Genomic DNA, 18,794 nt, shown 5'->3' on the forward strand with positions numbered 1-18,794 from the left:
CCGTCATTGACCATCATTAACCATCATTCACCATCATTGACCATCAATAGACATCATTCACCATCATTCACCATCATTCACCATCATTCACCATCATTCACCATCATTAGACATCATTGACCATCATTGACCATCATTAGACATCATTCACCGTCATTAGACATCATTCACCATCATTCACCGTCATTCACCATCATTCACCATCATTCACCATCATTGACCATCAATAGACATCATTCACCGTCATTCACCATCATTCACCATCATTCACCATCATTAGACATCATTGACCATCATTCACCATCATTGACCATCATTGACCATCATTCACCATCATTAGACATCATTGACCATCATTGACCATCATTCACCATCATTAGACATCATTCACCATCATTCAACATCATTCAACATCATTCACCATCATTAGACATCATTCACCATCATTAGACATCATTCACCATCATTCACCATCATTAACCATCATTGACCATCATTAGACATCATTCACCATCATTAGACACCATTGACCATCATTCACCATCATTCACCATCATTCACCATCATTCACCATCATTGACCATCATTGACCATCATTCACCATCATTCACCATCATTCACCATCATTCACCATCATTAGACATCATTCACCATCATTCACCATCATTCACCATCATTGACCATCATTGACCATCATTGACCATCATTGACCATCATTAGACATCATTCACCATCATTGACATCATTGACCATCATTGACCATCATTCACCATCATTGACCATCATTGACCATCATTGACCATCATTGACCATCATTGACCATCATTGACCATCATTGACCATCATTCACCATCATTGACCATCATTGACCATCATTCACCATCATTAGACATCATTGACCATCATTGACCATCATTCACCATCATTAGACATCATTCACCATCATTCAACATCATTCAACATCATTCACCATCATTAGACATCATTCACCATCATTAGACATCATTCACCATCATTCACCGTCATTAACCATCATTGACCATCATTAGACATCATTCACCATCATTAGACACCATTGACCATCATTCACCATCATTCACCATCATTCACCATCATTCACCATCATTGACCATCATTGACCATCATTCACCATCATTCACCATCATTCACCATCATTCACCATCATTATACATCATTCACCATCATTCACCATCATTCACCATCATTGACCATCATTGACCATCATTCACCATCATTCACCATCATTAGACATCATTCACCATCATTGACATCATTGACCATCATTGACCATCATTCACCATCATTGACCATCATTGACCATCATTGACCATCATTGACCATCATTGACCATCATTGACCATCATTAGACATCATTCACCATCATTCACCATCATTCAACATCATTCACCATCATTAGACATCATTCACCATCATTGACCATCATTCAACATCATTAGACATCATTCACCATCATTAGACATCATTCACCGTCATTGACCATCATTGACCGTCATTCACCATCATTCACCATCATTAGACATCATTCACCGTCATTGACCATCATTCACCATCATTCACCATCATTAGACATCATTCACCGTCATTGACCATCATTGACCATCATTAGACATCATTCACCATCATTCACCATCATTCACCATCATTCACCATCATTCACCATCATTAGACATCATTCACCATGATTCAACATCATTAGACATCATTCAACATCATTAGACATCATTGACCATCATTCACCGTCATTGACCATCATTGACCATCATTCAACATCATTAGACATCATTCACCATCATTAGACATCATTGACCGTCATTGACCATCATTGACCATCATTGACCATCATTCACCATCATTCACCCTCATTAGACATCATTCGCCATCATTGACCATCATTGACCATCATTGACCATCATTGACCATCATTGACCATCATTGACCATCATTGACCATCATTCACCATCATTAGACATCATTCACCATCATTCACCATCATTCACCATCATCAACCATCATTGACCATCATTGACCATCATTAGACATCATTCACCATCATTGACCATCATTGACCATCATTGACCATCATTCAACATCATTAGACATCATTCACCATCATTAGACATCATTGACCGTCATTGACCATCATTCAACATCATTCAACATCATTAGACATCATTCACCATCATTAGACATCATTGACCGTCATTGACCATCATAGACCATCATTCACCATCATTAGACATCATTCACCGTCATTCACCATCATTCGCCATCATTGACCATCATTGACCATCATTGACCATCATTGACCATCATTGACCATCATTGACCATCATTGACCATCATTGACCATCATTGACCATCATTGACCATCATTCACCATCATTGACCATCATTCAACATCATTCAACATCATTAGACATCATTCACCATCATTAGGCATCATTGACCGTCATTGACCATCATTGACCATCATTCAACATCATTAGACATCATTCACCATCATTAGACATCATTGACCGTCATTGACCATCATTCACCATCATTCACCATCATTAGACATCATTCACCGTCATTCACCATCATTCGCCATCATTGACCATCATTGACCATCATTGACCATCATTGACCATCATTGACCATCATTCACCATCATTCACCATCATTCACCATCATTCACCATCATTGACCATCATTCACCATCATTCACCATCATTAGACATCATTCACCGTCATTAGACATCATTCACCATCATTCACCATCATTAGACATCATTCAACATCATTCACCATCATTGACCATCATTAGACATCATTCACCATCATTCACCGTCATTCACCATCATTGACCATCATTAACCATCATTGACCATCATTGACCATCATTCACCATCATTAGACATCATTCACCATCATTCACCATCATTAACCATCATTGACCATCATTGACCATCATTAGACATCATTGACCATCATTGACCATCATTGACCATCATTCACCATCATTCACCATCATTGACCATCATTGACCATCATTAGACATCATTCACCATCATTAGACATCATTCACCATCATTAGACATCATTCACCATCATTAGACAACATTAGACATCATTCACCATCATTAGACATCATTGACCATCATTAAGCATCATTCACCATCATTAGACATCATTCACCATCATTGACCATCATTAGACATCATTAACCATCATTGACCATCATTCACCATCATTCACCATCATTCACCATCATTCACCATCATTAGACATCATTGACCATCATTCACCATCACTGACCATCACTGACCATCATTGACCATCATTCACCATCATTGACCATCATTGACCATCATTGACCATTATTAGACATCATTCACCATCATTCACCATCATTAGACATCATTAGACATCATTCACCGTCATTAGACATCATTCACCATCATTCACCATCATTGACCATGTTGACTAAAAGCATAGGCTCATTAGGCTTATCTAATAAGCAGATGGCTGAAAAACTGAAGCTAATGCCCACGCTACTTCATAGCTGACCTGCGTTACATAAGCCCCTCTCTGGCGAAGTGTTCTGGCGTGCCTGCCAAATTCTCAGGTCAATCTGATGATCTCGCACAGGAGATACAGTCGTCCATTGATGTCCTCACCAGGGCTGTAAGGTGGCATGTACAGTAGATATTGTTGATGTGACTTCTGGATTTTGTACACACAGCTGAGGACACTACAAAAATTTCAATGGAGTTGCCTTGTCTCATGGACTTCCACAAGTGTGGGCTTATGGCTCGTTTCTTGGATCACAGGGCGTTTTCTTTGAGTTATTCACATATAAGTAACATAAAGCGCTTTTCTCACGATCGTATCAAGCATTTTTACTAAGACGCCGTAGAAATCGCCGTAGAACACTTTATCTGGCTTACTGTTAGGATAATGTCCATCTTTTAAATATTGCATCGGATTCTGGTGCTAACCCGCGAAAAATTAAGTTTCATGGGTACGGGAGGGGAGGGGATACAGTTATCGCGGCCTTTCTGTTTATCAGGGATATATCTTCACCTACTTGCAAGAACGTTGTCATACGATATTAGAACATTAGTGATTTAGTGAGAAAGGAATACATTAAAAGACAAAAGAAAAAGTTCAGCTCCAGTGGTCTTTTGTTTTTTAATATAATTCCTATCACACTAAATCACTAATGTTCTATTTTCGTATGACAACGTTTTTGCAAGTAGGTGTATATCCCGAACTGTTCAAACATTTTCCCATCCACTCTTTTGTTTGTTTCTCTTGTTTTGTTTTGCCCCTGTTGTAAAGTGTTGTTGTGTTTTTAATCATCGTAAACGATCGCATACATGTTAAAAGTATATTCAATGTTTTTCCCCAATTTTTCGTCTATTGTACTTGCTTTGTAAACGACCTTCATTACAGCGCAACGCGTAAAAGTATGACCACATTTAATGGCTCCGCATACTTTACATACTGTTCACGGGCTTTTGCAGACAAACGAGCTTTTACACATCTTATTTGGTAAAACAGATAGCTTCACATCGAAAAGCCTGTGCATAGAAGTATGCGAATACATTAAATGTGGTCAATGATGATGAATGATGGTCAATGATGGCGAATGATGGTCAATGATGGTCAATGATGGTCAATGATGGTCAATGATGGTCAATGATGTCTAATGATGGTGAATGATGTCTAATGTTGTCTAATGATGGTGAATGACGATCAATGATGGTCAATGATGTCTAATGATGGTGAATGATGTCTAATGATGGTGAATGATGGTCAATGATGTTTAATGATGGTGAATGATGTCTAATGTTGTCTAATGATGGTGAATGATGTCTAATGATGGTGAATGATGTCTAATGATGTTGAATGATGGTCAATGATGGTCAATGATAGTCAATGATGGTCAATGGTGGTGAATGACGATCAATGATGGTGAATGATGGTGAATGATGGTGAATGATGGTGAATGATGGTCAATGATGTCTAATGATGGTCAATGATGGTTAATGACGGTGAATGATGGTGAATGATGTCTAATGATGGTCAGTGATGGTCAATGATGGTCAATGATGTTGAATGATGGTGAATGATGGTGAATGATGTCTAATGTTGTCTAATGATGGTGAATGATGGTGAATGATGTCTAATGATGTTGAATGATGGTGAATGATGTCTAATGATGGTGAATGATGGTGAATGATGGTCAATGGTGTCTAATGATGGTGAATGATGTCTAATGATGGTCAATGATGGTCAATGATGGTCAATGATGGTGAATGATGGTGAATGATGGTGAATGATGTCTAATGATGGTGAATGATGGTGAATGATGGTGAATGACGGTGAATGATGTCTATTGATGGTCAATGATGGTTAATGATGGTGAATGATGGTGAATGATGGTGAATGATGGTGAATGATGTCTAATGATGGTCAATGATGGTCAATGATGGTCAATGATGGTTAATGATGGTCAATGATGGTCAATGATGGTGAATGATGTCTAATGATGGTCAATGATGGTCAATGATGTCTAATGATGGTCAATGATGGTGAATGATGTCTAATGATGGTCAATGACGGTGAATGATGGTGAATGATATCTAATGACAGCAAATGATGCCAAATCACATAAATACAAGAAAAATATATAGTCCGAATTGGCAGTTTGGTGTATATAGAACATGAACGTATTACCCAAAATTCTAAAGAAAGCTTGGTGACGTCACGACATTCACCACAGGTTTCCCATGCCAATAGAAAGAGACTGGAAGTCTTTCAAAGTAACTTTCTTTCTTTGAAGAAATTAGAAATGCAGGGCATTTTTGGGCTTTCTCCCGTCAGGTAAACGTGCAACAAGTTGCTGCGGGGTATCGAGTTCAATGCCTGCAAAGGACAAAATACTAGATGGACCGCATGGCTTTTACTAGTGCCATAGAAATGTCCAAATACTTACGTCTAAGAACTCACTACAAGAAAATCGACTAGCAAATGTAAAATGGGGTATTTATCAATCTTTTGTTGGCTACCCATTCCACTGGAGTAAACATTTCAAACGTTTTACAAGAACTGAAGCACCCCAAACAAAGACATGCAGCGATCATAAAAGTAAACAGCCAGCTTTTTATTCCAAAGATGTTACACTGTAAATGGGGATGATGCTAAATGCATTTTTGATATCCCTTTTTGCCAGAAAAAAATCGGGACCAGTGGAGAGATTAATTGCATCCTCGATGTTGGCATAGTTGACACTGCAGTATTCTCGCAAATGATTCCTTTAAAGAATCTTAGTCAACACAATGCATTGCGCGCCAGAAACAATCAAATGCTATAACCAAAGCGCTATTTTCTCTGCCAGGCAAAATGGCGGATTTGTAGGTGAAGTTTGGGAATCCAAGATGGTAAATAAGATTTTTCTTTGGTATGCAATTAACAACCTTAAAGAGTGAAACACGAAAAGTAGGAAATGGATGAAATGGGAATAAAAAATTACCGACTGGGAATAAAAAAATAACTGTTCTCGTTTCTAAGAGTGTGTATAGTTAGCAATTACACCTCGTGCACATACAAAAACAAGTTTCAAAAACAAAGTAAATTTAATATTTTACTTTTCAAAGCCATTATTTTTCGCTATATAGTTAGGCTATAACTTATATAGCCTAGTAGTAGCTCATCCAATCAGAACACAGCATTGATGATAGCTAGAGCACTCGAATCCCAAATTTATACAATTCAGCCGATAAACCAATTTCTGAATTTAAAATGGATTCACTTTTGAAATACAGGCAAAATGTGCGCATTTGAAAAATGTAACATTAAGGGAGGCGAAAGAGAACGTCGACAAAGTCTGTAGCAGTCATTATTATATGACCGTGAATCTTAGAGGCTGGACTCTAGCAATCTGATTGGATAGATCGCATCGCGGACTGGTCTAGATTCTCCGGTATTAACCGCTCAGCACCATTAAGGCATGGCTCTTTTGATGGAAAATCAGTTATTTATTAATATCTTTGAAAGTTTACTATGAATCTTTCCAAAATTTGGCTCGTATTAGTAATTCTTCAAGGCAAGCAATTACCGCATATCTATTACCATGGAAACCAGGTCACGTGACCACAAGGCCGGCATCTTGGATTTTTTTAAAAAATCGTTTGTAATCGTATTGAAACTACTTCAAAAGTCCTGAAAATTCATATTCCTTTTGATATTTGCAATACCTATATGGATCTAATTGGATATCTTGGAAATTATATTAAGTTTAATTTTTAGAATTTTAGAATATTTTTAATTTTTTGGAAAAAATAGAAAATATTCTAAAAATTAAACTTAAAATAACTTCCAAGATAATCAATTAGATCCATATAGGCATTGTAAATATGAATAGTAATCTGCATTTTCATGACTTTTAAAGATGTTTCGGTACGTTTACAAACGGCTTGTTTAAAAATCCAAGATGGCGGCCTTGTAGTCACGTGACTTAGTTTCCATGGTAACCAAGGCTCTAAGGTTCCTTCTTTTCACAAAAGACATTAAGGTGGCTGGACCCCCTCACGCTTGACCGCTACCTTCCACTTTTGGAACGCTAATGCATAAACGTGTTTTATCCGATTGCAAATCTTTTTTTGCACATAAGTCACATAAAGATTGAATTAATGTTTGATGCAGTTTTTAGTGAGATCGGACGTCATAACACGTGATTATGATGAAATATTTGTTTTCATTTAGAAAATAATTTTAGCCTTGCAGAGCGTTCAACACTAAAATGCTTCGTACCACATAATTATATACTGGATGCCTCCATTTGTGGGGATTTTTGAAAAAATCTATCTAGCTAATTATGAGATATTTGAGATTATTTAAATATAGTGCATAATTTACTTCAAAACTAAACAATGGATTTCATACGGCCGAAATTAATATTTCAGAGCTATATATTCACAAAAGTCATTGTCATTGCTCATCTAGTTTTAAAAGGAACATTTTGAAGGTAATCGACTTATGCGATTTTGTGAAAACGTATAGTGCAGTAGACGGGGTAAACATTTGATGGCCGCTTTCCGATTTACTTCCGAAGCATGGTAATACACAGTCTTTTTTATTCAAACGTGGGACGTTTGTCACAACTCTGTATTACCATGCTTCGGGAGTAAATCGGAAAGCGGCCAAGCGAGATCAGACCGTGCATAGTGTGAAAGAATTTGGTGTTATGATCATTAGCAAACAATGGAATTCCCAGAGCATCAAATCGTTGGGAAACGATCAATGTTTTCTGTATTTCTCGTTCGCTTTAGACAGCTTGAAATGAGTTCAATAGTCTTGCAATTTTGTGTAATATCAGTTTAAGTTCTAATTTGTATCCTGACGTAGTTTTGAGAGAAATGATCAACGAATTTTAGAATAATGGAAGATCTAGTAAGATTGACTAGAAAACTGCGATGAAAAGTGCGCATCAAATGTTTACCCCGTCTTCTGCACTATACATTTTCACAAAATCGCATAAGTCGATTACCTTCAAAATGTTCCTTTTAAAACTAGATACAGAGTAAAACTAAATGAGCAATGAATTTCGTGAATATATAGCTCTGAAATATTAATTACGGCCGTATGAAATCCATTGTTTAGTTTTGAAGTAGATTATGCACTATAATTAAATAATCTCAAATATCTCATAATTAGCTAGATAGATTTTTTCAAAAATCCCCACAAATGGAGACATCCAGTATATAATTATGTGGTACGAAGCATTTTAGTGTTGAACGCTCTGCAAGGCTAAAATTATTTTCTAAACGAAAACAAATATTTCATCATAATCACGTGTTATGACGTCCGATCTCACTAAAAACTGCATCAAACATCAATTCAATCTTTATGTGACTTATGTGCAAAAAAATATTTGCAATCGGATAAAACACGTTTATGCATTAGCGTTCCAAAAGTGGAAAGTAGCGGTCAAGCGTGAGGGGGTCCAGCCACCTTAACTTGCCAAGTTTGGGGAAGATTCGTAGAAAACTGGCTATGATATAGCTAATCAGTTTTCCATCTGAGAGCCATGCCTTAATGATGCTGAGCGGTCCGATCGCATATTAATCTTACGGCGAAAACATTTTGTCCTTTTCAATGAAAAGTGGTCATATAATAAAACTCTTATCAACCGAGCTTGGTCGGTCTGTACGGGATAATCTTGACCTCGGTCGGGTACAGACCTCGCGCCTCGATCAAGATTATCCCGTACAGACCGACCAAGCTCGGTTAATAAGATCTAAGTAGTGAGGTTCAATATACAGTAGCTAGTGTGCTTCAAGTTTGACGAGAAACAAATCGTCCAGAGGCAGTGGCGGATCCAGGGGGGTCGAAGGGGTCCATGGAACCCCCCTTGAAGGTTTAATCTTTTAGGTAATAGAAATATGTCTTATATAAATTTTAATAAAAAAACATTAGTAGTTTTGCGTTGGATCGTGTTATTATAGCTTGGTCCGTTACTAGATAGTAAATTAGGTGATTAGAGCCAATTCTTTTGTCAAACATCGACTAAACAAAAGAGAATTATACACAGTTTAAGAAACGGTACCCCCCTTTGAAAAATCCTGGATCTACCACTGAGAGGGTACAGTTTCAAGGAAAATCAAAGATTCTCTCGTTCTGTTACGCAAAGGGAGGAACAAGCTCATTGAAAGTATCAGTTCTGTAAATCCTTTGTTTGTTGACCAAGTTGAGTTTTCAACACTTCTGACAACGCAGGTGGAAAACCTACACGATGCATGCATGCACGTTCACAATTCAAGCATAATGAAAACATTCAGTGTTTTAAACTACGCCCAAGACTTTGGAACCACAGCAAAAGAATCGCTTAAAATTAAAGAATTACTAGGTGGGCCAGGGATGAACCAGGGATCTTGCAGGGGAGGTGCACAGGCAATGATTTGTTATCGTCAACCGCCATGATGGAGGCAATGACGTAACATGCACCTGCTCTATTGCAGTCTGTACTAATATAAACCTGTTTTTGTCGTAGAAATTAATACTTTTATTTGTAATTAAAGTGCTACTACGACGAAAATCGCTCAAACTTGGATTCAGCTGAAACTTCCTAAGAATACTCTTTAAAGGTCCAATAATCACTGTATGAAGTGTTTTCTCGATATTCAGGACGAAAGTATGATATTTTTACGATTATTTTTTGGAGTCTGTGACGTCATACACTCAACATTGAACATCGCTCCATCCATTTCTTCGTAGTTTTTGATCAAAATATCAGTAGTAAAGGGAGAAAGAAATACCCAAACACCCCAAAATATAAATTATAGTCACAAGTAATGTGAAATAAGCACATTAGCCACCCTTTGGGCTTCATAGGAATAAAATAAATCAAGGATTTATATACAAAGAAATATATGTAGCAATGTTTGATGTTGAGTGTATGACGTCACAGACTCCAAAAAATAATCGTAAAAATATCATACTTTCGTCCTGAGTATCGAGAAAACACTTCATACAGTGATTATTGGACCTTTAAAGAGTATTTTTAGGAAGTTTCAGCTGAATCCAAGTTTGAGCGATTTTCGTCGTAGTAGCACTTTAAAGTTTGGTATTTTCTTGTAATATAAATTTGCAATCTCAAAGTCAAATTCTTTGGTTAAAATGTTTATCATAATTTAACTGTAACCCACATATAAAGAAACTGCTTGATCTTGCATGGCTAAACAGGTTATCAAAATGGCATATTTCTGCCAGCAGGTTAAGTCTTAAACCACTAGGTATTTACACGCGGGTTTTAACTGTATTTAATGACAACCAAACTCATTTAGGCTATTTTTCGCTATTTATTTTAATCTTTCATGCATAATATTGAATTAAGGACCTTGTTTTGAAAACATCCCTTTCAGCGTAAAATACCGTTATTTTCATGCAATATCACGTTGACTATGCAGTGAACCAATCAGAATGCTTCAGCACAAATATCAATGACCAGTTATAATGCTTGATCACGACACACAGCAAGCAGTGTCGGAGTTCAGCAATTTAAACACGTCTAGTTTTCTATCCTGATCATTCCATCATTTGGTATTCACGGTTTAGCTCCAAAGATGACACTGAATATTCAGTTTCCATACTTCTTGATGATAATGTATTTTTCCTTAATTCTGCTGGATATATCGGGTGAGTAAGAGTTAAATCGAGTTTCTTTTTTAGTTGCTGAAGTTCATCGAATATTTTATTTTATCTTATTTTAGTTGGTTTTACAGGACCTTCTTGAAAATCACTATAGTGAAGAAGCATCCTGCTTAAAAGTATTATCGTGAATAAACAAATAAATAAATAAATGAAAGCCGTTGTATCATGCAAGTAAAACCAAGTTTACAAGGGCTATTAGAAACAGCATTCATTGCTTTAGAAGCCCAAACACTATTTCTAGTTCCGCTTAGTTATAAATTGCAGAAAAAATGTTCTAAACCATAATATATATATAATAAACGAACTGCTAGTAATACAATTTAAAAGGAAAATTAGCGAGAATAAACAACGTTTCGTAGTCGACATTACTTCAAGTTCAACAGTAAATTTAAACGGCTTAATATATATATTTGTGTGTGCTGCGGATATAATTTTCTTATAGTTTTAGCACTTTTTGTAGACATTACTTAAAACAAAACGTTTTCTCCCTTTCATTTCATCTCCTATCAATGCCAGCCAAAATTTTCTACGCCTTGAGTTATAATACGTGCGGTTTCGGATAAAGAGTATCACCATTTTTGCCATTCTATATTTTTCTCTTTTTCCTTTTTTTCATATTTGCTTTGGTGCTTAAAATATTTTTTTGAATAGCGCAGAGACAAACAAGAAGGATTTAAAATGTTTGATCAGCAACTAAGGAAAAGCATCATTCCCGCATTACTACAAGCTCAATACTTTTGAATGAAGTTTGTACCGAAAACCTCTATGATATATATGTTGGTTTTTAACGTTTTTAAAGTCTTAAAAAATGAATTCAGCTTGAGAATTTTGAAGCGTGTGCTGAATTATTCTGCACCTTGAGATATAATTTAAGAGAGAATTCTTTTCGTTCAAGCAGTGAGCGCCAAAACTATTTTCTTGAAGTAAGGCTGTTGTACAAGGCTAAAATCTTGTTATTCAGAAAGTTTAACTCGTTTGGAAGTGGAGATGACCGATGAAAGTGGAATCAAAGTGTTAACTCAAAGCAAAAATTTCATTCGAAAATGAGGTTTAGGCCTTCATTTGTTTATTCTCCATATATTTTCTATAAAAAAGCCTGACAAAGCAACATTCTAACACAAATGCAACAAAACATCTTTGTACAATTGAAAATACCGCTTCAAACAGGCATTTTATCATAGTACATCGGTTTCTAACTGCTTAAAAAAGGTTTTGAGTGTTAACCCAAAACGAAAATTAATATCAAAACTCATACGAAAGTCTAGTTTTTGGTGCTTTTTGACATTATTGTTCATTATTGAAAAAACAATTCCTCTTAATGTTTAATATAATACGTTTGTTTCGGTTAAGCTTTTCATATAGTTTCTGCATCGTTATGACTAGAATTATAACATAAAGTTGCTCTATTTTCTTCTCCAAATACGTTTTTAATTTTTAAAGTTGTACTGAAAAAATGAATTCAGCTCTAATGAGAATTTTGAAGTGTATCCTATGGTCTTGGCACGCAAACGGCGAAGTTTCTTTATACATGTACCATATACCTCTCACCTAGTGCTCTTAACTTCCTCAGTGTAGTTGAATCTCAATGAACTTTTTTTTCCTAAATAAAACTCTTGCCAGATGGAAAGAAATATTTGTTGACGGTCTCAGAACAAATGACCAAATGGACAAAATTATACTGTCTGGTGCTTTCTGCTTGTCATCATCGTTTTATGAGATAAAAAAGCTTATATGAAATTATGCAGGATTATAAAACAAGAAAGATTGACAGTCTATATAAATAAGAACGGCACTGAGCCACTCAAAACACCGGCTTTCATTCTGTGGAAAAGATTGCCTTTTTTCTTAATGACTATAACAAAGAATTTTTAATCACGAAAAACTGATCAAATTGCGTGTGATTCTTTTTTTTTTTTTTTTTTTTTTTTTTTTTTGGAGATCCAAAAAAGGTATTAGGACTTGTACAAAGAAGGTAGAAAAGTGCCTTTTTATGATATTAATAATTTCTGTAGAATTTTTTACGTCATTTTCAAGATCAACTGCTAATATAATCGCTAATATCAAGGTTCTCAGAACGAATGACAATTATAAACAGCACATTCTAAAGCTTTCTCTTTTGGTAATAAAATGACTTTAGGCTGTAGTGCTTTTTATCGAATGTGCATTATAATATACACCTATTTCAGAAATCGTTGTCACACCAAAAGCCTCAAGCAACAAGCCAAGACCTTAGAGAACGCCGATACTTTTAGCTGTAATTAGTTTATTCATGGTGCATTTTCATTTATTGACTTCATGAATTGCTCCAACCAAGGCTGCTTGAGATGATAATTAGTGGAGAGCTATAGCCACTTGCATGGACCATGAATAAATCAATTATAATTAAAAGTACCGACGTTCTCTGGAGCCTTGGCTTGTTGAGGCACTTGGTGCGACAACGATTTTCGAAATAGGTGCATATACTACGAAAAGAGAAATTTGACGCTAACAGAATACAGGTATGAGCCATTTTTACATGGCTTGGAATATCGTGTCTCTTTTCTAAAGAGCTAATCTTTACAATATAAGTCATTACAGCCTTATGACGATTAACTGATATATCTACAATAATCATTATACGATAGTCAGTATCATAAAAGTATTCGATTAAGGGATATACAAAAATCGTTACCAGATGTAACTTCATAACACGAAATATTTTTATTTGTGTAAACACCTATATATTTATGACATGCTATGTATATGATATGAATATAAGCAGAATATATAAATGGAGCTGAGGCGATTGTTCTGAGTTGCTTTCCGTTTCAGTATCGCTTCAATTCTACATACATACTGTCCTATACACCGAATCCCTAAAACTTTGACAATTTAGCGATATATATATACATATATATGTATCCCCTTTTTCCTATTGTCTTTTCTTGAACATCCAGGTAAGACAATAGAAAAAAGGGGGATACACACACACACATATATATATGTCGTTAAAGTGTCAAAGGTTTAGCGATTCAGGGTATACACTTATTTCAATAAAGTTAGTCACAAGAAAAGCTACAATGCTGAGACCGACAAGGATTATGGGTAGATACATTTTACATGTTTTAACCGCTTGATCACTGTTGATGGACTTGCGATCTTCTACCAGTTACAGTCTCCCCTCCTCTGAGCATCCTCAACTGCTGCAGTTTGTGTCAAAAGCTTTACTTGTTGGATATAAAGCATTTCCCCATGATTCTCAGCGATCATCTTTCTAGGTTTTTGATGACTAACTTTATTGAAATAAGTATATACACGGCCATTTGCAAAAATTATGGCCGTATCAAATATGCATACAAGTATATCAATGGTATATCAGAAACGGCGGGATATCTGTTTTGATATTCTTTTCAGAAAGTCCATATCAGGGATGATATCCCATAATTTTTGATATGCTTTTGATATACTTGTATATATATTGGAAGCGGCCATATTTTTTGCATAGATATATATATATATATATATATATTAGTTTTTATTAATTATTACATAATATTAAATGATCATCAGCTGTACAAAGCCAAGATACAGTTTTCGATGACGAAGAAGTCAAAGGAAAGGCGATGGTTAATCACGTGATCAAGGTGCTTCTCACAAACACCGACACATCATGTCGTATCAAGTGCCATCTGATCAAAAAGTGTGTGTCTTACAACCTTGGTCCTTCAACAACACCAGGAATGATGGTCTGTCAACTGAACGATGCTGATCGTTACCAACATCCACAGGATTACCAGGACAAACCTGGATTCTCGTACAGAGGAATCAAGGTTGGTTCAGTACAACTGAACACTTTCATGTAATTAATCTGAGTAATCTATTCAGCCAAAGGTCTATTGGGGAAAGCTCTCCTGGATGGAGAGGAAAATCAAAAGTATCTTATTAGGGGGAAAAACGGATTTTGAAAAAGGTCATTGGATATGACATTAGTAAGATTTTTTTTTCATTCAGTAACAGTCATGTGATTATTTTCTGCAAATAACTTATTATCCAAATATATTCCAAGTTCTAGTTAACAGGATAAATTGTTGGTGTTTCATTATAGAATGCTTGTGTAAGAAGCCAATGTGTGGCAAATGCTAAGAGGGAGTTCACTAAAATTCAAGAACAGTGCGTCTGTTTCAGCGGATTTGGTGGAAAAAACTGCAAAGAAGGTAAGACTATTCAAATCTCTTCCCGTGCATTAATCAAGCGGTAGAACGTCTAGCTTCCAACCACCAGCCATTAATCTTGTAGAGCTGGTGAATATCTCTGTTATACAGGGTTAACCTCGATTTCGTATGGAATTACTTTGAATATTCATGCTTTTCATTCCATTGAAGGTCCGTGGAATTTCAAAATGTTTTTTATAGTTGAAGTTGTGCATTCTCAGTCACTTTACCGTTGATATTTGTGAATATTTAAACACTGATACGAGGCTAACCCTGTGTAAATATGTTTGTGATCAAGGAACACAGCGGTATATGACTAATTCGAAAATGGTCTTTTTCTGGAAAGAGATCCTTCTTATTTTTAACATATTGCGTTTCTGCTTCACAGTCCCTCTAGACAAAGAATGGATAAAACTGAATGATGAAGCTCCCGTTTGTGCTGGTGGAAAAGATAACGCCTTTGGTACAGTGAAGATTCCTTATGATTGCGAGAAAAAGCAGTTGAAAGTCGTCCATGTCTCGAACGAAGTGTCCTTGAAGAATGCCACTAATAGAGCAGAAAACTTTGGAGATAAAAGGATTCCAGAGGCCGCACTCTTTATTATTATTAGCGATACCAATAACAACGTAATACTCCCTTCTTATTCTAATTCTTCTTGTCAAAGTAGCTACTTTAAAGCAGATAATATAACGGTTACGAGCCCTGAATTGATATATTCAGAGCCGTTTGCGTCACCAAAAGGGAATGAAATCCGGATCTGGTTCGGCAGAGTTCTACACGGTACTGATGATGAAATCTATAAAAGTACAAGTTGTGTTGATGCGTACATTCGCAATTTCTGACTATTCTGAATATTCAACGAGAAAAGGCATTAAAACGTCTTGCATACGCATATGAGATGCCGTATAAAATAAAGCCCCGTTTACACTGGCGATTTTTGCTGCATTTTTTGTGGCAATTTTCGGAAATATGAAATCTTTAGTCTCATCCTTCAAAAGAGACATTCGTCTAGGAAAATCTTGGTATCCTGAAAAAAAATTTACAAGCAAATTCTTTGCCATTATTTATTATGGACAAAATCGCCGCAAAAATCGCTAGTGTAAACGGGGCTTAACGAGATTTATTATATAAACGTTAGTGTTTTCAATCCGGGACTGTAGTGACATATTTTCCATATATTGATGGTTTTCACAGTCGCCATGTTGGATGAATTGAACAAAAGATTCGTCATTAGTCTCTTGTGTTATATCATCCAACATGGCCGCCGTGTCTTTTCATATTTCATTCTCTTGAGAATTATAGCAAACCAGCAATGACCCTTACTAACGAAGATATAGATGACGCTATCTTTTCCAATGTTTTCGACATTGAATGTTTTGTTTTTTGAATGCTACAGCACGACCCACAAAAGTACATTTAATGTATTTCCATACTAGTACTTCTATGCACAGGCTATTGCAGCCATCACTGGTCATACTTTTCCACGTTGTAAGTGGCAACTAGTAATTTGTTTTGTAGTTTTGTAATCAGTTCAGCTACAGATATACAGGTTAACAGTTTATATATATTGTACTGTATTAATAAAACACTCGTGTGGGACATATTATTTAAGCTAGCCCGCTTAATTCGGACACCCGGCTAATATACGGCCACCTTATTTCGATCTTTCCCTACTCTAGGGAGATGAAAAAATAAAGCTGCTATAATGATAATGTTTGATTTTTTTTCTTCGCTTAATTTATGCTTCGAGACCTTTTTTTTTTTTCCCCTCTTTTTTTTAAGATTAGCTTCAGCGATTAGAAACACGTCTAAGCTCCGACGACAAAATCTCGTACTGAAATGATTTTCAGCTGTCATACTTCATAGGCAGAAGTTCATGAACTTCTGTTTATATAGGTGAATATTTGCTCTAATTGAGTACACGAGTTTGTAAGCTCTAATTATGCTGTTTACCATGGCAACCTCGAATTTCAAGAGGATAAAACCACAGCGAGTCCAATTTGGATATACCATAAAAGACAAAAAAAATCTGAAAATTGGATCATTTATTTTCAATGGATGGGTTATAGAGGCTTTGCACCATCACGTGATGGTAGCCATGTCAGGAGGCAAGAGCAAAGTCTGGTCTAATCTGATTTACATGCCAAAGAATTCAGTTTCTCAGGGGATAACGACTCTACTGTTGTTGCCTCTATAGTCTAAGAACTGTGTGCTAAATAATACAATAGCTAACATTTCTCAAAAGGAAATATGTCAAGAGATGAATTTAGAATATGGACAGTTCTACAACTGACTCAACATGTGGGGTCGGAGTTCCAGCAGATGAAGGCCGAAATTTTCTATTCAACTTTTCCCTACTTTTGTAGTTTTGATGTTTGCTCGGCTTTCAGTATTTATTGGTATTTCTTATATCACACCTCAAGAGTGATATAAAAGACGAATCACGATTGTAAACAAAATGATAGAAAAAAAGGCGTTTTTATTTTCAATGTACTAATTAAAACTTAATAGGGAAAATCGCAGTCGACCATATTTTGATTGGTAGAAAAAGGACCGGAGAAAATGTTTTCACGCCTATGTTTTCTTTCCAGTATATATAAAAGTCCCAAAGGTTGTCGCGTAGGATCTGTCGTGTATAGAATGATATGAGAAAAGGAATAAATATGTAAGAAACTGTATCCACCGATCATTCATATACCAGATACTATCGACGTGTCTTTTATTTTTCATTTTTTGTAGATGTGTTATTTAAAGAAACATCACTTTAGTCCTCGAAGACTATTAAGTGAAAAATACGCAATCAAGGACAGTGGTTGAAGTTGTGTAAATTGACTAAAGGACATTTTTTAAGCGTAGAAATTAGCTTTGGGTTTCATTGGGATAACTGTAAGTTATATGGTAAACTTATTTATTTAAGATGGTTATGATTTATATTAACAAAACAGTGAACTCCAGTTAGCTTATGCCATACTAGAGCCAACTGACCTCGATTTCCTTTATAGTAATACATAAATACATAATGCATAAATAAACAAACCTCACCTGGAATTACAATGATCTAATACGAAGTCCAGTCCTGCCCAGCGCCGCCATTTTGTTTCCTGCCTTGTCTCCTTTGTCAGCTTTTTTAGCTGTAACTAGGGTTCCATTTTACAGCTTAGACAGTTTCAGGAGTCGGTTTTAATTCGTCTTCCTTTTTGTTTTTGAGAATTAGCTTCAGCGATAATAAACACGTCTATCCCCGACAAAATCTTGTACTGAAATGACTTTTCCATGTGATAAACGGCCATTATGACGTAACGGCGTGTTCTATTCGAATTGCATAACCGCTGACCGAAGTTTCTTCAGACTTCAAGAATCTA

General features: G+C 35.9%; 1 protein-coding gene across 2 annotated transcripts; it reads left to right on the forward strand.

The window, feature by feature from the left end:
- Nucleotides 1-11,078: 11,078 nt before the first annotated feature.
- On the forward strand, nt 11,079-17,144 carry LOC116307651 (uncharacterized). 2 transcript variants are annotated; one of them, XM_031717929.2, is made up of 4 exons: nt 11,079-11,226; nt 14,791-15,050; nt 15,326-15,434; nt 15,820-17,144. In XM_031717929.2, the coding sequence occupies exons 1-4, from the start codon at nt 11,154-11,156 to the stop codon at nt 16,272-16,274; spliced, it is 897 nt and encodes a 298-aa protein (XP_031573789.2). In that variant the 5' UTR covers nt 11,079-11,153; the 3' UTR covers nt 16,275-17,144. The 2 variants fall into 2 exon arrangements, with proteins under 2 accessions (XP_031573789.2, XP_031573790.1); XM_031717930.2 differs by lacking the exon at nt 11,079-11,226 and adding an exon at nt 13,638-13,739.
- Nucleotides 17,145-18,794: the final 1,650 nt, after the last annotated feature.

This window comes from Actinia tenebrosa, unplaced genomic scaffold (genome assembly GCF_029948245.1).
Source record: "Actinia tenebrosa isolate PJP-AT-01 unplaced genomic scaffold, QUT_ActTen_1.0 PGA_scaffold5__44_contigs__length_20552954, whole genome shotgun sequence".
NCBI lineage: Eukaryota > Metazoa > Cnidaria > Anthozoa > Actiniaria > Actiniidae > Actinia > Actinia tenebrosa.